The sequence below is a fragment of the Lactuca saligna genome, chromosome 6 (genome assembly GCF_052625555.1).
Source record: "Lactuca saligna cultivar CGN05327 chromosome 6, ASM5262555v1, whole genome shotgun sequence".
Taxonomy (NCBI): Eukaryota; Viridiplantae; Streptophyta; class Magnoliopsida; order Asterales; family Asteraceae; genus Lactuca; species Lactuca saligna.
Window position 1 is genome coordinate 120,829,527 of NC_136422.1, and position 27,070 is coordinate 120,856,596.

Here is a 27,070-nt window from a genome sequence, read left to right on the forward strand (position 1 = left end):
TTATTACATTGTAGAAACCATTTGGATATGGTGTATATGGAAGTGGGCCCATGGCCTTATTCTTGGAAGGATAAGTGTTGTATTAGTTAGCTTTTCCAATTTCAGCATCAAAGTGACCTCCGGAGCTGCCCTTTCCTCCGCCACCACCACCACCACCGCCGCCGCCCCATCCTCCATGACCACCACCACCACCACCTCCACCGCTCCATCCTCCCTTTCCACCTCCTCCTTGACCACCACCTCCACCACTCCACCCTCCCTTACCACCTCCTCCTTGACCTCCACCACTCCATCCTCCCTTGTCATCTCCTCCTTGACCACCACCTCCTCCGCTCCATCCTCCCTTGTCACCTCCTCCTTGACCACCACCTCCTCCTTGGCTACCACCACCACCACTCCATCCTCCCTTACCACCTCCTCCTTGACCACCACCTCCTCCTTGGCCACCACCTCCACCACTCCATCCTCCCTTACCACCTCCTCCTTGACCACCACCTCCTCCTTGGCCACCACCTCCACCACTCCATCCTCCCTTACCACCTCCTTGACCACCACCTCCTCCGCTCCACCCTCCCTTGCCACCTCCTCCTTGACCACCACCTCCTCCATGACCGCCACCTCCACCACTCCATCCTCCCTTACCACCTCCTCCTTGACCACCACCTCCTCCTTGGCCACCACCTCCACCATTCCATCCTCCCTTACCACCTCCTCCGCTCCACCCTCCCTTGCCACCTCCTCCTTGACCACCACCTCCTCCATGACCACCACTTGATCCTCCATGACCGCCACCTCCAGGGCCACCACCTCCACCACTCCATCCTCCCTTACCTACACATCCATAACCACCCCATCCTCCAAAACCACCACCACCACATCCTTCACCTTTTCCTCCCTTTCCATACCCACCCCAACCATCCTTACCTCCACCTCCACCTCCACCTCCTTGTGTCTTCCCAACTAAATTCCCTATGCAAACATACACACACAAAAAAAAATGAGAACAAGCAAATCATAAGATCTTAAAACATATTAATTATAAACCAAATACTTACCTTTTCTCTCATCATCTTCAGAACTTTTAGCAATTACAGCAGAAACAACAAGAACATATGCACACAAAAAAGCCAACAACACATAACCACCTTTTGTTTTCATTTTTTCAAAATCTATGTAAATAAAAACAATCACTTATACGAAAATGTTACTCTTTTTGCCCCTTTTTATAGAGTTCAAAGCATTAAATGAAACTTGTCTGCTACTAACTTCCTACAAAATTCAGGTGGGAGTTACAAAACTGGATAGAGTCAATTTTAAACCTCTTAGATCATCTTTTATTGACTAAAAATACAAACAGAGTTAGCATCACGACAAGTGGCAACAAAACTAACACCTAGACAATGCGAATAGTACGCATTTTATGGATCTTAAATTAGTTTTTTCTTTTCTGAAATGAAATTCTTTACATTACAAATCTCCATAGAATACACAAATGCAGCTAATTAAATATGCATTGAGCAAAAGAACTACAAAGGAGTTTATGCAATCATTTACTCGAATCAAGTTCATTCAGGTAATAAAACTATGGAGAATTGTATATCTGATTTACATCTTATATGATGGATATGATACATAGTGTTTCTAGGAATCAAATAAATTAAGATTTTTATACAAAAGTAAATCAAACCCAATCTTTGATGGAGATTGGTGTAGAATAAAGACTAAAACATCTTACTGCAGATTGCTTATTTATGACTAGCTGAATCCTGAACCCTAAACCTTAAACCTTAAACTATAAATAAATGTCAATTTGCTTGTAAATACATGAACTTATATAGGAACTTTGAACATCACTCACTAATGTTTGTCTTTTGAGGTTGTCAAATCCCAAATAGGACAACGATTTTCTTGAAAATTTTAATTATATAATACCAAATTTTATGAAGTGTAGCTTTTGGAAGATTTGTATGTGGTCATCTTGTATTTCTTAAAGGGGGTAGGATTTTCACTAGTAAGAATTTAAGTTATATTCATTTTCATTTGTGTTTGTGATTTTCATCTTTTGGGGTTGTCAAATCCCAAATTGGAGAAGTATTCGTTGCTACCCTTAGATGTTGTTTCTTTTTGATTTAGTGAGTTATGTTATCTATATATGAGTGTTTTCTTTCACTAATTATAGAAAGAAGACTTAATAGAGAAAGTCAGGAAAATAGCCATTTCCCATTAGAGGTCAATGCAAGAAACAACGACACACTTCCATTAATTTATCTATAATTATACCATTCTATTTTCCTTTGTTCTATTATTAACAATACAGTACATTTGGGTACATTTTATGAACTATAATTTCCTAATAAAAAAATATATATAGATTTTGCAAAGCAATAACCTGGTAGATCTTTAACAATACAATACCTTAATAGTAAGAAAAATAGAAATAAAAATAAAAATAAAAGTACAATGTTGTAATAGAAAGATATGAAAGTAGAATGTTGTAATGCACGAATAAATAAATGTGTGTTGTTATTTCTAGTGTTTAGCCCTTCCATTAGGGATGGCAACGGGGCGGGTTTGGGACGGGTTTTGGTAATCCTGCCTCCGTCCCCGAATATGAAAATCGATCCCATCACCGGCTCGATTCCCAACGGGTATCCGTTTACCAAACACTATCGGGTCTGCGGGTATCCCAACGGGGTAACGGGGATCCCCGTTTAACATTCAAATTAAAAATAATTTTGATGAAATGAGAATACAAACCATTAGACTTAGTGATGCAAACATAAATTCATATCCAAAATAATTTTGATAATTTACAAAACTACTAAGAGAATACATATTTGTTCAGATAGATAAGTGGTTACTAGTGGCAATAAAAACAATAAAGATACTAGCATTCATAAACCATAATATCACTATTACTCTAAGTAATATGAATAAAAAAATGTCAAAACACTAGCATTACAAATAAACACAAAGTTATCTCAAGAAATTATCTTTAAATCGTTCATAACAAAGAAGATAACTCAACGAAATTAATATATATATATATATATATATATATATATATATATATATATATATATATATATATATATATTAACGGTTTCAGGTAACGGGTTTCGGTTTTGGTTTTGGTTTCGGGTAATCGGGACGGGTATTTTGTTTACCGTCCCCGTAACCAAACCCGCGAAATTTTTCTAAAAGCATACCAAACCCGATCCCGATCCCAATTAACCGACCCCAAACCCGATCCTAATATGTCGGTTTTCGGTTTTCACCAACGGGTTCGGTTTCTTTTGCCATCCCTACCTTCCATTAAGCACTAACTTATTACAAATTTGCCTTACATTTTTTTCTTCATTTCTCAAATATTTTTTTATATATCATATTTCATTTTTTTTTCATAATTCACAGAAGTCATCCGAATTCATCAAGCGAAGTAACAGGTTTACTTTATGTATGTGGATAGCCAACATTGCTGAATTTTTTTTTTTGAACGAATAAAACTTTATTATTATTACTGAGAAAGATAAGTATCAAGATGCTATGAGTTCAACATACTCACATTGAACTCAATCAAAGAAACAACTACATTGTGGAAACATGAACCATTTAAATATGATATATATGACACTTTGGTCCGTCGCCTTATGCGCCACCACCACCTTCGCCACCACCACCGCCACCTCCACCACCACCTCCGCCGCCTCCACCACCACTACCACCTCCACCACCCCATCCTCCTCCTTCACCATAACCTCCGCCACTTGATCCACCTTTATCACCTCCTCCTTGGCTGCCACCTTCACTGCCACATCCACCCTTGTCACATCCTCCTTGGCCACCACCTACATCGCTCCCTCCTCCCTTATCACCTCCTCCTTGGTCGCCACCTTCACTGCCACATCCTCCCTTGTCACATCCTCCTTGAGCACCGCCTTTACCGCACCCTCCTCCCTTATCACCTCCTCCTTGGCCACCACCTTCACCGCCACATCCGCCCTTGTCACATCCTCCTTGACTACCGCCTTTACCGCTCCCTCCTCCTTTATCACCTTCTCCTTGGCTGCCACCTTCACTACCACATCCTCCCTTGTCACATCCTCCTTGACCACCACCTACACCGCTCCCTCCTCCCTTATCACCACCTCCTTGGCCGCCACCTCCACTGCCACATCCTCCCTTGTTACATCCTCCTTGACTACTGCCTTTACCGCTCCTTCCTCCTTTATCACCTTCTCCTTGGTTGCCACCTTCACTGCCACATCCTCCCTTGCCACATCCTCCTTGAACACCACCTACATCGCTCCCTCCTCCCTTATCACCACCTCCTTGGCCGCCACCTCCACTGCCACATCCTCCTTTGTCACATCCTCCTTGACCACCCCCTTTACCGCTCGCTCCTCCTTTATCACCTCCTCCTTGTCTGCTACCTTCACTACCACATCCTCCCTTGTCACATCCACCTTGACCACCACCTACATCACTCCCTCCTCCCTTATCACCTCCTCCTTGGCCGCCACCTTCACCGCTACATCCTCCCTTGTCACATCCTCCTTGACCACCACCTACATTGACCCCTCCTCCTTGGCCGCTACCTTCGCTGCCACATGCTCCTTTGTCACATCCTCCTTGACCACTACCTTCATCGCTCCCTCCTCCCTTGTCGCCTCCGCCTTGACCACCCCCTTCACCGCCCCCTCCTCCTTTATCACCTCCTCCTTGGCCACCACCTTCATTGCCACATCCACCCTTGTCACATCCTCCTTGACCACCACCTTCACCGCTCCCTCCTCCTTTATCACCTCCGCCTTGACCACCACCTTCACCGCTCCCTCCTCCTTTATCACCTCTTCCTTGACCACCCCCTTCACTACTACATCCGCCTTTGTGACATCCTCCTTGACCACCATCTTCACCGTTCCCTCCTCCCTTATCAACTCCTCCTTGACCGCCACCTTCATTGCCACATCCACCCTTGTCACATCCTCCTTGACCACCACCTTCACCGCTCCCTCCTCCTTTATCACCTCCGCCTTGACCACCCCCTTCACTGCTACATCCGCCTTTGTGACATCCTCCTTGACCACCACCTTCACCGCTCCCTCCTCCCTTATCACCTCCTCCTTGGCCACCACCTTCATCGTTCCCTCCTCCCTTGTTACCTCCCCCTTGTCCAACACCTCCACCACTCACTCCTCCTATGTCACCTCCTCCTTTATCACCATCACCACCTTTCCCTCCTCCCTTACCTCCACATCCATAACCACCCCATCCTCCAAAACCGCCACCACCACATCCGCCACCCTGTCCTCCACTTCCATATCCATAAGCCCCACCACCTCCATGATGTGTCTTGCTGACTAAATTTCCTAGGAAATAATAGAATAATTAGAACATGCCAATCTCGAACTTTACTGAGAATATGTTATATATTACTGTCTCATATCGAGTAGCCAAGGTTATTTTCTCACTGTTGGAGCTTACTGTTGCTTCTTAATTAATAGTGTTTCTTTTAGAACCCCATATATATCTTGTACACACTAACATTATAATATAAATAAGAAACTTACTTTTTCTCTCATCATTTCCAGATGTTTCAGAGATTACAGCAGACACGGTGATAACAAATGCACAGAGAAAAGCCAACACTAACACAATTCCATCTTGTTTTTTCATTTTCGGAAACTATGCGTATATACTAACGATGACTTATACAAAAGGTTACAGATTTTCAGGCCTTTTATAGAGTAGAAAACATTAAAAGAAGCTTGCCTACTACTTACCTCCTACCTAGTTCGGATGGGAGTTACATTACTAGCTAGATCCTACGTCAGATTTAAAGCTCTTATATCATGTTTTCTTGACTAAAATTAGCATCATGACAAGTGTCAACGAAATTGCCACCTGGAAAATGCAAATGATACTGCTCTTATGGATCTTAAATTAGGGTTATCATTTATGAATTGGATTCCTTTATATCACGTACACTCTCCAATACACAGCTGGAACTTAAATACATATGGGATTCAAACACTCAGAAACCGCTTGTTTATAATATTTAACTTTTTGTAGATTGAAGTGGAGTTGACTCCGTTTTAGCTGCAATTTGTTCAAACAAGTCCCGGATCTTCAACCCTACAATGGTTTGAAAGAGACCAGTGCCATTATTGCTACCCGGAAAGTCAGCATGCTTCAACATCTGTTGTGTGATTTCACCATAGAATTTCGTTGAGATGTTACTCAAATGGCTTTCGACATAGATGAGTTCATCTAGTCTATCAAACTGCCCATCCATCTCCAACACCGAAACCTGCAACAAGATTGAAACTTTCGGTGAAATCATATGTATTTACAGGTGTACATACGTAGATTGAGGTATTATATATGGTGTCGTAGGTTTACCTCATGCCCAAAGTAAGCGTCTGGGCCATATGAGAAGCTAATGCCAGGATACGAGCAAGTGAGCTTCCTCCCGCATGGGATCCATGAGATTGTTGAACCTTCATCGAATAAGTACACAGGATTGAAGTATGGAACTCCTTCTTTCATGATCAGCTTCACTCTCAACACTTTTCCCTCGTTGTCATCTGGAATCAGACGTGTAGGCAACACTTCAATAACTGCGTCTGCGTATTGCTTTTGAGGATCTGTATATATACGTGATCATGATCATAAACAAGGATTAATTAATTAGAATATATTCGTAATTCGTGGATATATAAAGAGTTATGAGATCTTTAAGCATGGGTGAGAGGGTTACCAATATAAGCATCAAAATCTGGTTTTCTAGCCTCGATACTAGCTTTAATGCTTTCAAGACTGTGTCCTCTCTCTGCCATGTCTCTCTAGAGTTCATAGATACATATGGTGCATTAGTAAATTTTTCATTTTTTTTTTCAAAATATAATTTCGTATTGTATTTTTGTAAGAGATATATATGGTATATTATATTTTGATGCTAAACCTGAATTTTCCAAGCGAATTTAACTTCGTTACTGATGTCCAAGTAGATACTGAAGTCTAGGAGATCTCTAACTCTCTGATCATACCTACATATTTAAAGAAAATAAAAAAGAGATGATCATAATTAAGTTCATAATTCATAACCAAAGCTACAGTTATTGCATAATAATTAATGATGATTATCAGTTGAAATTTTTTTCATGATATAGTTATAATTAAAAATAGGAATGATCTGATGTACGCACAAAATCTAATTAATTGGTGCATAGGGTTAGAAAAATAAAGTAAGAAAAAGTAAATATATATATATATATATAAAAAAAATAAAAAAAATAAAAAAAAAAAGTTTAAATTGTCATCAACATGGCCCCACCGATATTATAAGGATATGATCATAACATTTTCAGCCATACAAATGTATATCCAAATGTACCCGCTTAGATATCTTCTTCATATCCTCCACAAACAAACGGATCGACATTAAACGATCAAACTTTCTAATGTCTTCCAAAATCTTTAAAAAAGTTAACCAAATTAATCACCCTTTAAGACTTACATTGGGTGAAGACCTTCAATGACAAGAATCTTAGGGGATTTGATGAGTTCAGGAGGATCCAAAAGACCAGTAACATGGTTATAAATCGGCTTCTCAACAGCTACACCATCTTTAAGAGCTTTAACCTGTTGATACATAAGATCAAAGTCATTGGCTCGTGGATCAAGTGCAGTCACTCCCTTTTCTTTCCTTCCAGTTCTGTCCAAAGAATGGTAATCATCCAGACATATGACTGTAGTTGTATCGCTTATGAGTGTATTTGAGTCGGGATTCCCTCCTTTTGGAGGGGAAGCTGCACCTCCAAAAACACTGGTCAACCTTCTCATGAAGGTACTTTTCCCACTCCCAGAATCGGCTGCAAGTCCGATTACTATTGTGTCCCCTGAGCATGTTATTTCACCACCTCTCATCTTGCCACTACTTGTCCCTTTACCTCCATTGCTGTAGAAAAAGACCTGCTTTTGGTTGAATCCCAGGTGGGTTTTTGTGGGTGTTGAGATCGCGCATGTTGTGTTGAGAGCTTGGAGTGTGTATACTGTGCACGCTGCCATTCTCTCTCTCTCTCTCTCTCTCTCTCTCTCTCTCTCTCTCTCTCTCTCTCTCTCTCTCTCTCTCTCTCCTGAAGTTTTAGAGAGAGAAATGTAAGAGCTTTTGAATGAGTAATTCAAGATTCACAGAACTCCTTTGAAGTATAAAAAGAAACTAACGAAAGTGTAAGAATCAGATGAGAAATGGAAGTGGGTGACATCAGCGACCTTTATGGGTTTCTATGACTACCCTTGGTTTTGGACAAAATGGGAGGTGATTTTAAGGTGGGGGTAGAGAGATATAGTTGGGTTTCTCCAAAGCTCCAAGGGTATATTTGACATTTCATTGAGTTAAGTTATGTAAGATGCTGAAATGAAAGTAGATCATAATAAAACAATGGCGTTAATTTCTTTAATAAAGCGAAATAGGAAATTTTATGATTTTGAATAGTACACATTGGGCCAAAATTTGTAATCTTCCAAATCATTTTCTAATTGCTGTAATAGATTGTTTTGATTTAAGTATAGGGGATCAAACTTTTCTATCGAAGGAGAGCTTCAAATATGTGGGCCTTAGGATTCATAATGCAGAGAGTACTTGTGGAGTTACCTAGATGTCACTCATCCCATAAATACAAGTAGGCAAAAATGGAGAATGATAAAATGGAGAATGATAAAAGGTGTTTGGGATTATTTTTTTTGGAAAAATAACTTAAGAGGGTAATTACTTTTTATTCGTGTTCACATATTAGCAACTTCTTTTTTTTTTTACATAATAAAGCAACTAACTTGGGATTACTTTTTTTGGAAAAATAACTTAAGAGGGTAACTACCTTTTATCCGTGTTCACATATTAGCAACTTCTTCTTTTTTGTACATAATAAAGCAACTAACTTGTTTTAACTGTTTAAATTACACCAATATTACCGGCTAATATCTGTTTTAACTGATAATTCAAAGGGAAAATGATATAGGAGGGTAACTACCTCTTATCCGTGTTCACATATTGACAACTTCTTATTTTTTTGTACATAAGAAAGCAACTAACTTGTTTTAACTGTGTAACATCCCAAAAATCATAACAAAAAAATTCTTTTTAATTTAATACTAAAACCATAATTATCAAACCATTAATTTAATACTCCGGCATCGGGCCCGACTCGGTATACAGATATGTCTTTCTTAGGCCCCGTTTGTCTCCGGGGCCCGCCCGCTAAACACATACAATCCTATAACATGCTAACACATAAAGAAACATACTCTACTGTATCCATGTCCTAAGAAACATACTATGGTAATAATGAAATACAGAACATCGTTCGTACTCAACTAGTGATGAGATACGGGAGCTCACCCACACTCACCTCTTTACCAAGCACATACAAGTATCACACATACAACAAGTATAATCTAACATGAAACATTCCTCAGGCACCCGCCCGGCATCAGACCTTGGTTTGGAATAACATACTAGCAAACAATGCCTATGGCTAACCCCCAAGTCTTCCTACTCATAGACTACATGGGCTAGCATTATGGCCTTAGACCCATTCACACAGTGAGGAGACTCACCTTGCACTGCTGAAGCCCTGGCTGGAACTAGCTGAGTATGGACGAAGTTCTGTATCTCATTATTAGCAGAGTATGTTTCTTAAGACAGGGATACAGTAGAGTATGTTTCTTTATGTGTTAGCATGTTAGATGATTGTATGTGTTTAGCGGGCGGGGCCGGAGACAGGCGGGGCCTAAGAGAGACAAATTTGTATACCGAGCGGGGCTCGATGTCAGGCGGGGCCTGATGTCGGGCGAGGCCCGATGCTGGAGTATTAAATTAATGGTATGATAATTATGGTTTTAGTATTAAATTAAAAATGAAATTTTTGGTCATAATTTTTGGGATGTTACATAGTTAAAACAACTTAGTTTCTTTCTTGTATACAAAAAATAAGAAGTTGCCAATTTGTGAACACAGATAAGAGGTAGTTACCCTCCGTAGTCATTTTCCCTTTGAGTTACCGATTAAAACATGTATTAGCCGGCAATATTGGTATAATTTAAACAGTTAAAACAAGTTAGTTGCTTTATTATGTACAATAAAGAAGAATTTGTCAATATGTGAACACGGATAAGAGGTAGTTACCCTCCTAAGTCATTATCCCGCTTTTTTTTTTTTAGTTTTAAAGTTCTTTTTATAAAAGAATATTTTGTAAAAGATTTTTTTTCCTAAACTAATGGTTTAAAATGTTTTTGAATGGATAAAAGACAAATTGTTTTTAGAAGGTTAAAAAGTCACAAAAATCACGATTTCATGACTTTTAGAATCTAATTTTTTTCCCCTTGGTTAAAAGTTGTTTTATAAATAACTTTTCAACTTCTCAAACATTTTTTGAACTTTTTTGACTTTTTGGAAAAAATCAAATGTCCAAATTTTGTTTTTAAAGTAATCTCAAACATCCTTTAAAATGGAAGTTTTACAGAGAAATTATTAGGTCTATCATGATGTATGGGTCTGAATTAATGTTGGCGGACAAAAAGCAGCCCGAGAGGAAAATAGAATTAGCTTAAATGAGGATATTAAGGTGAACTTGCTGAAATTTGTTAGATAGAATACCAAAATGCGACAATAAGAAATTTGTTAGGTGTAAAGAGCATCAAAATTAAGGAAATGATGATTGAGGTGGCATTGACAGGTCTAAATGGGGTTGCCATCGGCGATGGTAATGTTGATATAGTCAATAATATTTGATAGTAAAAAGAGGAGAGGACATCATGTAAGGAATTGGTAGGATAGTATGAAACTATACACAACGGATCTTGCTCTTTCCAAGGAAATGACCTCGGATAGTAGCCTAGCCCCTTGTCTTGTGCTAATTTTTTTTTTTATCTTTATTGTTATAAATGTTCCTGCTGTTATACTCATATATAGGCATTATGATTTTCTTTCTCCTTTATCTTTTACTAATTACTTTAACTTACTCTTTCCATGTCTGAGCTATTTGCAGGTTATCGGACTCATATGCTTGTATTATGATGTACTAATATTTTGTTTTTCTACACATTTTGACTTACTACCTCTTGTTTTCCACTTGGATGTTCTTGTAACGCCCATATTAGAGGTTATATATGTTATGTAATTGTTCTTAAAGACATGACTACTGACATATACCTGCTCATACCCCATTCTTATAGGATTCATGAGATATATTGATGTTGTTGTGTTGATTGTTTTAATCTAAGGGTATTGATGTAACACTATGATTCTTTCATATATTTTAGCTTTCTTTTGGATTTTTATCGCACATTATGGGGTTATGGCTTTAAATGAACCGAACATTAACGAACGGTTCCTGAACCGTTCGGCCGAAAGTTCGTTTATGTTCGTTTATTTAATAAATGAACGGACATGAACACAAATTCTTGTTAGTTTAGTTAAATGAACGAACAAGAACAATGGTTTTCTTCGTTGAATGATGCTTGTGAACGTTCGTTTATGCTGTTCATTTGCATTCGTTCATTTAAGTTACTTTTATGTTCATATATGTTCAATTGTGTTTGATTATGTCAGACCCCCGGCCGGCGGTAGAAACGTTGGACGGTGCGAACGTCAGAAAATTGGACCAATGTTTACAGATATATAAAGAACATAACACATGGTTTATCGCAAACATTTCTTTTATTTATTATAAATTATTTTGGGGTTATATCGTTTTGAAAAGACAAACACACTTCCTAAACATGACTAAAGACGATAAACAGACGATACTTAAACTCCAGCAGCTTCCTTGTAGACTTCCTCCTTGACACGGCTATCCTCTTTCTCACTCATCTCCCTGAGAATACATGTATTTTTTAGAGCGTCAACATAATGTTTGTTTGTGTATATGTTTGTAGAGTTTTCGGCTTTTAATTGGTTGTATTAGTTTAAGAATCCTTTTTTTTCATAACGATCATATCTTAATATCTTTTAGGATATCTAACGATCATATCTTATTATCTTATTAGGATATATTATATAACTCCTAATTTACTATCTTTGTAAGATATCCAACGATCCTAATGTATTTTATCTACCATTGTAAGGTATCGATGATGGTAGTCTGAACTCTTAGGTGATCTTAATGTATTGCCATGAGCCCCTATAATCGACGTTGTTTGACTAAAATGTGTGCCCCGCCACAACGCTTCATCGGACGTCAAATAGTGAATAATAAGAAAATTATAATGTCGGGATTGTAGCTAGCAATCGCAGGTGGGGTTGTCAAACCCCGTATATACATATCTTTCTAGCTCTCGCAAGACTAATGATTATAGGTACCTAGGGAATGTCGAATTTAATCAAGACTTTTGGATGAATTAACAGCTCACTAACGCATTGCCCTTAGGTATTTATCTTTTATCTTTTATTGTAATCCTTCCTAGGGATTTGCTATAACTATCACAATATAAATCTTTTAACTTATATTTGATAATTACAACCTTTAATCTCATAATTATTTGGTATGTATATATATATATATATATATATATATATATATATATATATATATATATATATATATATCCTAATTATGGTTATTGAAAACATGATCTTTATCGGAGTAACAACTAAGTACGATGCATAGCCCTAAATTTGACCAACATAACTTTTAGGTACTATGTTATCCTAGGGAATTGGCCATTATAACATCTATGTATTATCTCTTCCTAGACTATCGGGCATCATATCTCTTAGGTATAATATCATAGCTTATAACTAAGCATAGTATCTCTAGCTACATTATCCTAAGGCTTTACTCTTTATAAAATGATTTGATATTTATAATGATAAATATATTTTGATAAAACCATTTGATAAGAGTATAGCCCCCCCCCCCCCCCCCCCCCCCAAGATATTTAAAGTAGAGGAAATAGGGATTGTATACTCACGCTAGTCGTGCGAAACCTTTTATGTAGGGTTGAATCGTGCTCGAGACTTCAGGGATCGCTCCAGATGGCATCTACTTCGAGACTTAGAGAGATGTATATTTAAGGATGTGTGAAACTGGAATGGCACAATTCTCTATTTATAGTCGAGTTTTGGAGGTGCGTGTCAGGTAAATATTTGCGCGTGATAATCGTAGCTCCATCTGAAAGCTGCAATGTGTTATCCTCCACTCGAGTTTTGGATGTGTGTGTTGGGAAAATATTTACTCGAATCTAGTATCAGGTGTGCAACGAGTGGAGATGCGCACCTGGCGCGAATGAAAAGATTTTGTAAAAATCATAACTTTGTATGTGCTCCGATCTAAGCCCTTTTTATATCTATGTGATGGTCTGATCAATGGGTACTACAACTCTCCTTTAGGTTGTTTTGGCTAGCTTTGAGTTTCATTTTTTTGCCTAACAGGGTTAAAAATAAATGATTTTATAAAAATCATATCACTCTTGTACGGACTCCATTTTCGGCAAACTTTTCCCCTAGAGTTTATACCTCAAGGAGTACTACGAAACTCCTTTTTTCACTTTTAGTCCAAAATCAATTGATCTCTAAGTACCGTTTTGACGTAATTAATTTTAATTACGCAGTTGATTTCTATTTTTATAAAATCCATAACTCTTTCCTTTGGAGTTGGATTTTTACGAATCTTATATCCTTGAGATCACATTAATGAGTATTATCTAAGTATGTTAACCAACTTAGGAAACTCTACAATTTTTCGGACACTAATTTTTAAGCCTAATTGACTTTTTATCAAATAAATGTAATGGCACATTTGATTCTTATTATCTCAAAAATCAAATATTACAACACTAAGCTATTACATCTATCTCCCTACTCTTTCCTAATGGCGATTAGTAACGGAAACCTCTCAGTTTTCACAGTCTCCCCCTGTTTAGGAAATTTCATCCAGAAATTTTATCTTGTGGTCGGGATTCCTTTGAAAAAGTGAGGGTACTTGTCCGTCGTTTGGTCCTCTCATTCCTATGTGTACTCTGGTCCTCGCTTAACGTTCCATCACACCTTAACAATGGGCATCCGACTTTTCTTGAGTCCTTTGACCTCTCTGTAAATTATTTCTACTGGCTCTTTGATGAAGTTCATGTAACAGCTCGAAATCTAGGTATCCTTCTATTTGGCCCTGCATCTTTGATATGTTGTCATTTTAGGCCTTTCATGTTAGGCGAGTACGTTAGGCGTACAAGGTGTACGCTGCGCGTACTCGTGCGCTTCATTTGGATGCGTTTACCCTCAAGTATGCTGGGCGTAACCGGTCCAGACCTAAAAACCCTAATTCATTTGGAGGGCTATAAAAGGAATGTGTGGCTGGACTTCTCAGCCACCATCCCTCAGAGAGAAAGCCTAAAGAGTGTGTGCATTCGTTCTTAGGCCATTTTGTGAGTATTCTAAGCTTTGTGGTGCCATTCCAAGGTAGCAAAGGAGAAGAATAGCTCATTGGGAAGGCCAGAAGTGGTGTTCAAGTGTGGATCTGAGCTTTGCAAGGGTTGAAGCTTCATTATCAGGTAAAAAGTTCGGATCTTGTCATATGGTTCATGTTATATACTTCAAGTACCATTTTCTAGGGTTTTAGTCCCAAAGGTGGAGGCTTTTTGTGCAAATGGTCTCCATAAGCTTAGCTCCATCATATTTCTGGTCTATTGGAGTTGTAGACTCATAAAAATGATATCTTGGATGTGAATGTTACACCATGCATGAGATCTAGGTCCTTGAGTTAGAATAGAATGATGTTAAGAAGTGTTGGAGCCTTTACAGCCATGCCAAGGCTTAAAGGTATCAACTTTATGGGTATAGACGCATAAACAAAGTCGGATGTAGAAGTTGGAGTAATGGCTTAACCAATTAAGACCAGAAATGAAGGATGTTAAGGTCTGATGGTTACGCTGGGCGTAACTCCCAGTATGCGCAGCGTACTGGGTGGAGACCCCGATCCATGGGTTGGCGACGTACACCCCGCATACATCAAGCAATACACCCCACGTACTCACAAGGTTGACTTTTGTTGACTTTTAGGGTTTTGGTCAACATGAAGACTTTGGGTCAAGGAAGGGTAAAATGGTCTTTTACCCTCTGAGGAATGATGATAAGGGGTAAAGATTAGTTGTGGAAGTCTTTGATTATTAAAATGATATTTTTATGATTAGGCGAGGTAGAGTCGTCGTTGGGATTTGGAGATAGCAAGTACGCGAGATCTTACACTTTCCACGAGGTGAGTTTTCTCACTATACTGTACCTGGAAGGGTTTTATTGTGTGACCGGAAGGTCGGATATGTTATGAGTTATATTCATTGTATGTGATAAGATAATCGTTTTTATGTACCATGTATGATATGCTTGATATGGGTCGGAAGGCATTATGTTATGGGCCAGAAGGCGTATATGTTATGGGCCAGAAGGCGTTGCGATGTGGACCGTAAGGTTGACATAGGTAGGATCGGAAGGTTTACCTAGTCGGGACGGAAGTCCCCTGAGACACATGGACCGGAAGGTCAGGGCCTGGAAAGGCGTATGTGCGTAAGTTGTATTTTGGGAAACTCACTAAGCATTTATGCTTACAGTTGTTGTGTTATGTGTTTCAAGTACTAGCGAGGACCATGGGAAGGCGCCGGCGTGATTGTACACATTGTCGGAGAAACTGTTTTATGATCATTGGGATGTATTTTGTTATGATAACATTGTTCACGTTTGAATTTGGAATATTAAACGATGGTTTTTGATGTTTGAAAAAATTTTAAAAATTTGTTTTAAAATTTACGTTGTTACAAGTTGGTATCAGAGCCTTGGTTTGAGGGATTCAGATACACCTTCGGGCGTAACTAGACTCAAACCGGGGATTTGAGGAAAAAAATTTAATTAAAAGCAATAAAAATTTGATAAGAGATTTCGAAACAACCAAAGGAGAAGCAGTGTATACGGTCAGCCAACGCCCGAACGGTAAAATCCCCAAAATACTCTTACAATATGTGTTATGAGATATGTTGATATGATACGCATGCTAGTAGACTAGGTAGTCATATTAGGACTAGAGTGGCCTGATTTGTGATGCCTTAGTCTAAGGGAAACTGCTGCTATGAGATGCTTTGAGAGCGAGTGGGTAGCCAGTGCATAGCAAGAATAGAGTACTCATGATCCGGGTATCGGGGAGGAGGACTTGGGGTGAATGCTGATGCGGTGTAGTTGGTAGTATTGGACCCGTACTACTGAAGACACCGGGTCAGTGGGCAACCCAAGTAAGAATCCTTGGGTATCGGAGACCGAGTAGGGTTGCGTTATCGAGTGCGATTATGCTCGATGGAGTCTCTGATATTTTTATGTTGTATTTCAGAGGCATTATGGTTGGACCATGCCACAAACCTGGTACAAGTGGTGTGAGTGACGAGGAGCTTCGTCAGATGATTCACGAGGAGGTGGCTGCGGCGATCCGGGCCGAGATTCCGGAGATGTTTAGGTCTATTAAGACCACACTGATAGAGACTTTTAATGAGCGGTACGCCGCGGTGATTGAGGCCGCAGCCGCTGCAGCTACCGCAGCTGTGGCCGCTACCAGACCATAGGGAGGTGACTCGTTGCTGTTCCGGGAGTTCAGCAACACGAAGCCACCCGAGTTTGACGGGATGCAGGATCCGATCGCTGCGATGAGATGAATTGCTGATATTGAGGGATACTTCTACACTTGTTCATGTCCGGAGCATCTGAGGGTACGGTTCGCTGAACCAGCTCCGCCTGGGAGCAAAGGATTGGTGGAAGTTCGTGACGGCGAACTTCACTCTTGCGGAGGTTTCAGCCGTGACTTGGGAGAGCTTTACTGCTATGTTCAGAGATGAGTATGTTCCCCCGGTGGAGAGGGAACGGTTGGTTCAGGAGTTATTGACCCTCAAGCAGGGTAATGATTCTGTTACGGTGATCACTCGGAAGTTTCATGAGAGGGTGATGTTTTTCCCTGAGTAGGTGTCCACTGAGCAGGCTAGGATGAGTCGATATTTGGGTCTACTGAGGAGGGTATTCGGGAGTTCGTATCGAACTCATCATACCATACCTTTGCTGAGCTCCAGGCAAATGCCAGGAAGAGAGAGAGATCGAGTTGGATACCCAGGCCAGGGAGGAGGCCGAGTCCCAGCAGGTGGATCAGCGGCCGACTCAGTCCCAGCTGGCAGCCAGGCGGACCAAGTCCACCGATTCGAGGATGGGAGGTCAGAAGGGCCGCACTTGCAGAAAGTTCGGCAAGGGTCATGAGGGGGCATGTCGATCGGGTGCTTGCCACAAGTGTGGCAAGGAGGGGCACATTGCTAGGGATTGCCCCAAAGGATTTATGGTTTGCTTTCATTGCAACCAGATCGGCCATCGGAAGGCCAAGTGCCCTCAGCTTCACCAGGGATCTGCGCCTACTGCTAGGGTTACCGAGACTCAGCCGGTGACAGCCGAGGCTCCGAACGCTCGTGGGAGAGCTTTTCAGTTGACTGCGGAGGAGGTCCGCGCGGCGCCCGATGTCGTAGCTGGTACTTTTCTTGTGAATTATGTACCTGCCTTGGTATTATTTGACTCAGGTGCGAGTCGTTCTTTTGTATCTTTGGCTTTTAGCTAGCACATCGGTATTGATCGGGAGGTGATGAGTCGACCCTTGCGGATTTCTATAGCGGATGAGAAAGCGGTATACGCCACCGACGTGATTCGAGGATGTGTGCTCGAAATTTTTGGTGTCAAGTTCCCTATAGACTTGATTCCTATAGCGATGGGGGATGTCTGCGTCATCGTGGGCATGGATTGGTTGAGTAAGTTTGGGGTAGTCATTGACTGCGAGAGACAGTTGGTAACTATACAAGACCCTAGTGGGGGAGTGCTTACTGTGTATGGCGAGGGGACCCGGTGTGGGTCAGCGTTTTGTTCGGCTGCTAGGGCGAGGCAGAGTTTGCAGCAGGGCTGCAGTGGATTCATAGCCTACGTGATGGACACTCGAGTGGCCGTGGGGAGGCCAATTTTGGTTGATGAGGTTCCAGTCGTATGCGAGTTTTTGGATGTGTTCCCCGAAGAATTACCAGGCGTGCCTCCGGAAAGGCAAGTGAAGTTCCGTATCGATCTGGTTCCGGGAGCGGCGCCCATCGCCAAGGCGCCTTATCGCCTCGCTCCACCAGAAATGCATGAGTTATCCTCGCAGCTTCAGGAGCTATTGGGAAAGGGGTTTATTCGACCGAGTAGCTCACCTTGGGGAGTGCCGATTCTATTTGTCAAGAAAAAGGATAGTTCACACCGGATGTGTATCGATTACCGGGAGTTGAACAAGTTGACGGTTAAGAACCGGTACCCGTTACCTAGGATCGATGATCTGTTCGATCAATTGCAGGGGGTATCTTGGTTCTCTAAGATAGACTTGAGGTCGGGCTATCATCAGATGAGGGTTCGGGATGAAGATATTCAAAAGTCTGCATTTAGAACTCGTTATGGACATTACGAGTTTGTGGTGATGCCTTTTGGGCTCACCAATGCCCCGGCTGCGTTCATGGATCTTATTAACAGGGTGTGCAGGTTGATGCTGGATCGGTCGGTGATCGTATTTATTGACGATATTTTGGTATATTCGAGGTCTAGGAGCAGCATGAGGAACATTTGAGGGAAATTCTTGGAGTATTGAGATCGGAGAGGCTGTATGCCAAATTCTCCAAGTGTGATTTCTGGTTACGAGAGGTCCAGATCTTAGGGCACCTTGTTAACCAGAAAGGGATATTGGTCGATCCGGCCAAGATCGAGGCGGTGATGAGATGGGAAGTGCCGAGATCGCCCACTGAGATCAGGAGCTTTCTGGGATTGGTCGGCTATTATCAAAGGTTTATCAAGGATTTCTCCAAGATCGTCGTGCCGCTTACTAAGATGATCCGGAAGGGTGTTGCATTTTCATGGGGACCGGAGCAACAGTTCTCATTCGAGACCCTTCGTTAGAAATTGTGCGAGGCCCCGGTGCTTGCACTCCCGGAAGGGATGGAGGATTTTTTGGTATACTGTGATGCATCTATATCGGGATTAGGGGCGGTGCTTATGCAGAGGGGACACGTTATAGCGTATGCTTCGAGGCAGTTGAAGCCTCATGAGTTGATATATCCCACCCACGACCTGGAACTGGGGGCTGTGGTGTTTGCCCTCAAGATCTGGCGGCACTATCTTTATGGGGTTCGGTGTACCATCTACACGGACCACAAGAGTCTGAAGTACTTGATGGATCATCCAAATCTGAATATGCGACATAGGATATGGTTGGATGTGGTGAAGGATTATGATTGTGAGATCTTGTACCACCCGGGCAAGGCTAATGTGGTGGCCGATGCGTTGAGCCGTAGGGCGGAAAGCGCCCCGATCCGAGACATTTGTATGAGGTTGACGGTGATGACCCCGATTTTGGACACCATCCGAGGAGCTCAGGCTGAGGCTGTGAGACCAGAAAACCAGAAGAGGGAGCGGGTTGTCGGTCAGGTATCGGAATTCGTTACGGATGGTTGGGGACTTATGACTTTTCAGGGTCGGATTTGGGTACCGTTTGTGGGCGGTACGCGTACTATTTTGATGGAGGAAGCGCATCGATCGAAATTCTCGATTCATCCCGGGGCTACTAAGATGTATTTGGACCTAAAGAAGGAGTATTGGTGGCCCTGTATGAAGAGGGATGTTGCATGGTTCGTCTAGAGGTGCCTGACTTGTCGTCAGGTTAAGGCCGAGCACCAGCGTCCGCACGGTAAATTGCAGCCGCTGGAGATTCCCGAATGGAAGTGGGAACAGATTACCATATATTTTATCACCAAATTGCCGAGGACTGCGAGGGGAGTCGATGCGATTTGGGTGATTGTGGATAGATTGACGAAGAGCGCTCATTTTCTAGCCATCAGTGAGAGCTCTTCTGCGGAGAAGTTGGCAGAATTATATGTGAGGGAGGTCGTATCGCGGCATGGGGTTCCGATTTCAATTGTTTCAGATCGGTTTGTACGATTTACTTCCAGGTTTTGGAAGAAGTTTCATGAGGAGTTGGGTACGAGGCTGCATTTCAGTACCCCATACCACCCACAGACGGACGGACAAAGCGAGCGGACAATTCAGACACTTGAGGATATGCTCCGAGCATGTGTTTTGGATTTTGGAGGGAGTTGGGACACCTATTTACCCTTAGCGGAGTTTTCGTACAACAACAGCCATCATTCGAGAATTGGTATGCCACCCTTTGAGCTGTTGTATGGGAGGAGGTGTCGCACCCCCATTTGTTGGGGAGAGGTGGAGCAGCGGGTGATGGGTAGCACGGAGATTGTACTCCAGATGACCGAGCAGATTCAGCTGGTCAGGCAGAGATTGTTGACCGTGCAGAGTCTCCAGAAGAGTTATGCGGACAGGAATCGGTCCGAGCTCGAGTTTCAGGTTGGTGACCTTGTACTCCTTAAGGTCTCTCCTTGGAAAGGAGTGATACGATTCAGGAAGAGGGGCAAGTTGGGACCCCGGTATATTGGACCTTTCGGGGTAATTGCTAGGGTAGGCAGGGTAGCCTACCGGTTGGATCTACCTGCTGAGTTGGGATAGATCCATAATACCTTTCATGTCTCGCAGTTGAGGAAATGTATTGCCGACGAGTCGGCAGTGGTGCCATTAGATAATATTCAGGTGGATGCACGCCTGAACTATGTGGAGAGACCAGTGGCGATCAGGGATCGGAAGGTTAAGGTTCTGAGGAACAAGGAAGTACCCTTGGTATAAGTGTAGTGGCAACATCGGAAGGGGCCCGAGCTGACATGGGTGCCCGAGTCTGAGATGCGGGATCGGTATCCGGAGTTGTTTTCAGTATGAGACTTCAGGGACGAAGTCTGGTTCTAGAGGGGGAGAATTGTAACAGCCCGAAATCCAGGTATCCTTCTATTTGGCCATGCATCTTTGATATGTTGTCATTTTAGGGCTTTCATGTTAGGCAAGTACGCTGGGCATACAAGGAGTACGCTGCCCGTACTCGCGCGCTTCATTCGGACGCGTTCACCCTCAGGTACGTTGGGCGTACCCAAGGTTACACTGGGCGTAACCGGTCCAGACCTAAAAACCCTAATTCATTTGGAGGGCTATAAAAGGAATGTATGGCTGGACTTCTCAGCCACCATCCCTCAGAGAGAAAGCCTAAAGAGTGTGTGCATTCGTTCTTAGGCCATTTTGTGAGTATTCTAAGCTTTGTGGTGTCATTCCAAGGTAGCAAAGGAGAAGAATAGCTCATTGGGAAGGCCAGAAGTGGTGTTCATGTGTGGATCTGAGCTTTGCAAAGGTTGAAGCTTCATTATCAGGTAAAAAGTTTGGATCTTGTCATATGGTTCATGTTATATGCTTCAAGTACCATTTTCTAGGGTTTTAGTCCCAAAGGTGGAGGCTTTTTGTGCAAATGGTCTCTATAAGCTTAGATCCATCATATTTCTGGTCTATTGGAGTTGTAGACTCATAAAAATGATATCTTGGACGTGAATGTTGCACTATGCATGAGATCTAGGTCCTTGAGTTAGAATAGAATGATGTTAAGAAGTGTTGGAGCCTTTACAGCCATGCCAAGGCTTAAAGGTCTCAACTTTATGGGTATAGACGCATAAACAAAGTCGAATCTAGAAGTTGGAGTAATGGTGTAACCGATTAAGACCAGAAATGAAGGATGTTAAGGTTTGATGGTTACGCTGGGCGTAACTCCCAGTACGCGCAGCGTACTGGGTGGAGACCCCGATCCATGGGTTGGCGATGTACGCCCTGCGTACATCAAGCAGTACGCCCCGCGTACTCACAAGGTTGACTTTTGTTGACTTTTAGGGTTTTGGTCAACATGAAGATTTTGGGTCAAGGAAGGGTAAAATGGTATTTTACCCTCTGAGGAATGATGATAAGGGGTAAAGTTTAGTTGTGGAAGTCTTTGATTATTAAAATGATATTTTTATGATTAGGCGAGGTAGAGTCGTCGTTGGGATTTGGAGATAGCAAGTACGCAAGATCTTAGACTTTCCACGAGGTGAGTTTTCTCACTATACTGTACCTGGAAGGGTTTTATTTTGTGACCGGAAGGTCGGATATGTTATGAGTTATATGCATTATATGTGATAAGATAATCGTTTTTATGTGCCATGTATGATATGCTTGATATGGGCCGGAAGGCATTATGTTACGGGCTGGAAGGCGTATATGTTATGGGCCGGAAGGCATTGCGATGTGGACCGTAAGGTTGACGTAGGTAGGACCAGAAGGTTTACCTAGTCGGGACGGAAGTCCCCTGAGACACATGGACCGGAAGGTTAGGGCCTGGAAAGGCGTATGTGCGTAAGTTGTATTTTGGGGAACTCACTAAGCATTTATGCTTACAGTTGTGGTGTTATGTGTTTCAGGTACTATTGAGGACCGTGGGAAGGCGTCGGCATGATTGTAGACATTTTCGGAGAAACTGTTTAATGATCATTGGTGTGTATTTTGTTATGATAACATTGTTCACGTTTGAATTCGGAATATTAAACGATGGTTTTTGATGTTTGCAAAAATTTTAAAAATTTGTTTTAAAATTTACGTTGTTACAGTTCAGTTTAGGGTAAATCTGATAAGTTGTACAATTTATCACAGAATATCTGTGATAGACATTCCCATGCACTTCTTTGTATGTGCTCCGATTAGAGTATCCCATGCAATTCTAAAATCTATCACAGATACTCTGATCATGTATTCCAACGTTTGAGTGGTCCTTTCACTTTAGTCATCGGTTTGCGGATGATAAGTTGTACTCATATCCAGACACGTACCAAGGAACTTTTGCAAACTCTACCAGAAGAGAGAGGTAAACATACTATCTCTATCAGAGATAATGGAAAAGGATACCCCAAGCAATCTGATGATCTCTCTAAGGTACATTCTGGTCAGCTTCTCCATCTTATCCGTCTCTTTTATTGATATGAAGTGGGCAGACTTGGTTAATCTATTGAAAATTACCCATATAGTGTCATAAACAATAGTAGTCTTTGCTAATTTGGTAACAAATGTTATTGCGATCTGCTCCCACTTCCACTCATGAATTTCGGGCTGTTACAACAATCTCGAGGGTCGTTAATGTTCTACCTTGACTTTGGAACATGTTAGCCATTTACCTACGTAGGTTGCGATCTCAGCCTTCATGTTTGGCCACCAATAAAGAGCGTTTAGGTCCATGTACATCTTACCTTCTCCAGGATGAATGAAATATCTATTCATATGTCCTCATTTAGAACTAGTTCCTTGACCTCTGTATATTTCGAAACCTATACTCGGTTGATGAAATATTCATCATCCTTAACTTCGAGTTGTATTTCCATCTTTATGAGGCCTTCTTCTTCAACTTTTCCTTTCGTTATAGCCTCGAGTTGAGCACTCCTATTCTGTGAGATTAGATTTGACAAAATGGTCATCGTGAGTGCTTTGATTGTATGAGGTTTAACTCATTTTTTACGTCTTAAAGTATCAACTACAATGTTAGCCTTTCATGAGTGGTAACGAATCTCATAATCATAGTCATTTAGTGATTCTAACCATCTTCTTTATCTCATGTTGAGCTCTTTCTAATCGAAGATGTGTTGCAGACTCTTGTGATCCATGTATAATACACACTTTATTCCATAAAGGTGATAACGCCAAATCTCCAGGGCAAAAACTACTGCTCCCAACTCTAGGTCATGGGTGGTGTAGTTGTTCTCATGTACCTTAAGTTGTCTCGAGGCGTAGGATATGATCTTCTCCATTTGCATCAACACACATCCCAACCTCTAATGTGAAGCATCGCAATATATGTAACGACCCAAAAATCACTGCTAAAAAATTCTTTTAAAACATTACTAAAACCATATTTATAAAAACCGTATCATAAGTCATAACATAATTTCCGAGTATTAATTCAAAACATAATCTTACTATCAGAGTAAAACATTCCCAGGCTAACTGACTATGGTGTGTGCACTACAACCTCTGCGAGCTCCTCTTTTGAAAACTGAGTACCTGAAACCAAAAACTGAAATCGTAAGCACGAAGCTTAGTGAGCTCCCCCAAACTACCACATATCATACAATAACATATAAAGCACATACTGGGCCTTGCCCACTGCATCAGACCGAGGTTCGTACTAATTAGGGCCATGCCCCCTGCATCGGACCAAAGTCAAGAACTGGTTGGGACCTTGTCCCCTGCATCAGAACGAAGTACGGACTAACTGGGACCTTGCCCCTACATCGGACCGAAATCCAGAAACTGGATGGGACCTTGTCCCCTACATCAGACCGAAGTCCAGAAACTGACTGGGACCTTGTCCCCTGCATCAGACCAATGTTCAGACTAACTGCATCGGATCGAAGTCCGAAACGAACTGAACATAGCATAGCATAAACATATCAACTAGCATGAACACATATACCACATACTGCATCGGGTCGTAGCCCGGAACACATAACACATAAATCCTGTCTGATCCACGAAGGAATCAAACATACTAACTACTGCATCGGACCGAAGTCCAGAAACTACTACTAGCTAAACAGGTCGGCATTGTGGCCTTAAACCCGTTCCTACTAGAAGGAAACTCACCTGCACCGCTGAAGTTCTTGCTGATACCCTTCTGACTGCTATCAGACAACTCTTGAACTGCTGCTCCAAACACTCCCCGATCTACTAATACCAAATATAACACTTAGTCCCAAACTGCCCTTTAATCAGTCAAACTAAGTCAACTCTGGTCAAAGTCAAAGTCTTGGTCAAAGTCAACTTTCCAGGTTGACCCTACTTGCCAAGTTAGCCTACTAACTCGCCGAGTTCATAAGCTTAGAAACCCCTTTCATGCGCGACTCGACTCGCCGAGTCAGACCATGACTCGCCGAGTCTACTGATTTTTGAGTTCTGTCCTGCTCAACACACCGAGTCTCCACTCAACTCACTGATCTGAGCCTTAACTAGAAGGGTTTAGGGTTTCGCAACCTGACTCGTTGAGTCCAAGAACAGACTCGCCGAGTCTAAGGCAGTCTTCAACAGACTCGTCGAGTTGTTCTTCCAACTCGTTGAGTTCCTGCCTACCTTCATCCAACTCGTCGAGTCGACCCATGTGACTCGCCGAGTTACTACACGATTTAAGTCTGGTATCTAGCCCGACTCGCCGAGTCCTTACGTGTATTCTCATAATCTCGAGTCACAGAGCTACTCCTTTGGTCCAAACAATAGATATGGGTTCCTAGAGTCCATTAGTAACATAAAGTTACTAACTTTACGTGCTTCTTGTCTCATAATACCAAAAACCAAGCTAGAGAGGAACTTAACTCATGGGGAATGGCTTTTTCATAGCAACTAATAGGGCTTTCTGCATTTTCGATCCAAATAGAGCTTAGATATGGAGTTTCAACTCCAGATCTAACTAGTGCACCAATTTCTCATCACATACTCTCAAAGAAACCCAAAAACTCCATGAAAGATGGATCTAGAAAGGAAAAAGCCAAGGATAACAATTCATTACCTCCAAATGTTCTAAAAAGTTCCACCAACTCTGGATCTAAGGCCTCCTCTTGCACCACTATGAATCTCTTCTCTTCCAAGCTTCAAATTATTTCACCAAGGGTAGATCTTGCTCCAAAAACGGTTATGGTGGCTAGGGTTTTGGGTTCTGGACTATAGGGTCCGCAAATGAGCCCTAGGGAAGAGAATAAGGTGCTTAAATAGGGTACCAAGTCCCGGAATTAGGGTTTCCCAACCCAGACCAGACTCGCCGAATCCACTTGCCGACTCGCCGAGTCGGTCACTTACTTTACACTTGGATCCTGCTCCGACTCACCGAGTTCCTCCCTGGACTTGACGAGTCGGGTTTTACAATATACCATGAAGTCATCAATGCCTTCTGGAAGGGATAGCATCGGTGCACTACACAACATTTCCTTCAGCTTTTGGAAAGTTGTTTCCTGGTGGTCTCCCCAAATGAATTTTACTTCCTTTTGGGTTAATGTTGTGAGGGGTTTGGCTATACGAGAGAAGTTTTCTAAAAATCTCCAGTAATAGCCAGCCAGTCCTAAGAATTGACGCACCTCTATTGGCGTTTTGGGCGCTTCCTAATTCTTTACCGCTTCTATCTTGGATGGGTCGAAATGAATTCCTCTGCTGCTTACTACATGCCCAAGAAAGTGGACTTCTCTTATCCAAAATTTTAACCTAGAGAATTTTGCGTAAAACTTTTCTTTCCTTAAAAGCTCTAGTATCACTCGAAGGTGTTGCCCATGTTGTTCCTTAGTTTGTGAGTACACCAGAATACCATCAATGAATACAATCATGATTTTTTCCAAGTAGAGCTTGCACAGTCGATTCATTAGATCCATAAAGACAGTTGGGGCATTGGTTAATCCGAAGGGCATGACCAAGAACTCATAATGACCATAGCGTATCCAGAAAGCAATCCTTGGAATATCCTGTTCCATGACTCGAAGGTGATGATATCTCGATCTCACGTCAATCTTAAAGAAGTAACCAGATCCTTGCAATTTATCGATGAGATCGTCTATTCGGGGTAGTTGATATATATTCTTAGTGGTTAACTTATTTAGCTCTCTACAGTCTATGCATACTCGAAAAAGATCTGTCCTTCTTCTTGACAAAACAATGGGTGCTCCCAAGGCGAAAAGCTTGGTCTAATGAAACCCTTGTCAAGAAGATCTTGTAGTTGGTTGGAGAGCTCTTGCATCTTTGAGGCTGCTAATCTATCAGGATACTTTGCTACGAGGCAGCTTTTGGAACTAGATCTATTCGAAACTCTACTTGTCGAGTTAGTGTTAGACGTGGTAGATCTCTAGGGAATACATCAGGGAATCGCACACCTGAGGTACTTCCTCATTCTTTTTCTACTTATTGGCTTTCCTGTCAACAATATGCGCTAAGAATGCGGAATACTTTTTCTGCAAGTATTTTATAGCCTTCATGCACGAGATGATCCTAAGGTCTTTACTGGGTTTGTAGTTGTCGATGATCAGGGGTTCTCTGTTTCGTAGGGTAAAGGTAAGGCTTTCT

The 27,070-nt window shown here is 41.8% G+C and overlaps 1 protein-coding gene across 1 annotated transcript; it reads right to left on the reverse strand.

Moving 5' to 3' along the window:
• Positions 1 to 5,932: 5,932 nt before the first annotated feature.
• On the reverse strand, positions 5,933 to 8,196 carry LOC145000049 (phosphoribulokinase, chloroplastic-like). Its single transcript, XM_078959195.1, has 5 exons — positions 7,523 to 8,196; positions 6,968 to 7,052; positions 6,764 to 6,848; positions 6,406 to 6,650; positions 5,933 to 6,313 (listed from the first exon to the last, which is right to left on the reverse strand). Exons 1-5 carry the CDS (start codon positions 8,071 to 8,073, stop codon positions 6,062 to 6,064), a joined length of 1,218 nt encoding a protein of 405 aa, XP_078815321.1. The 5' UTR covers positions 8,074 to 8,196; the 3' UTR covers positions 5,933 to 6,061.
• Between the last annotated feature and the right edge of the window lie 18,874 nt (positions 8,197 to 27,070).

Coding starts and splice junctions, on each gene's coding strand:
- LOC145000049 (XM_078959195.1), bottom strand. CDS start 8,073: ATGGCAGCGTGCACAGTATACACACTCCAAGCTCTCAACACAACATGC. Junction 6,651..6,763: donor AGATTTTGATGCTTATATTG/GTAACCCTCTCA, acceptor GTATATATACAG/ATCCTCAAAAGCAATACGCA. Junction 6,314..6,405: donor ACGCTTACTTTGGGCATGAG/GTAAACCTACGA, acceptor ATCTTGTTGCAG/GTTTCGGTGTTGGAGATGGA.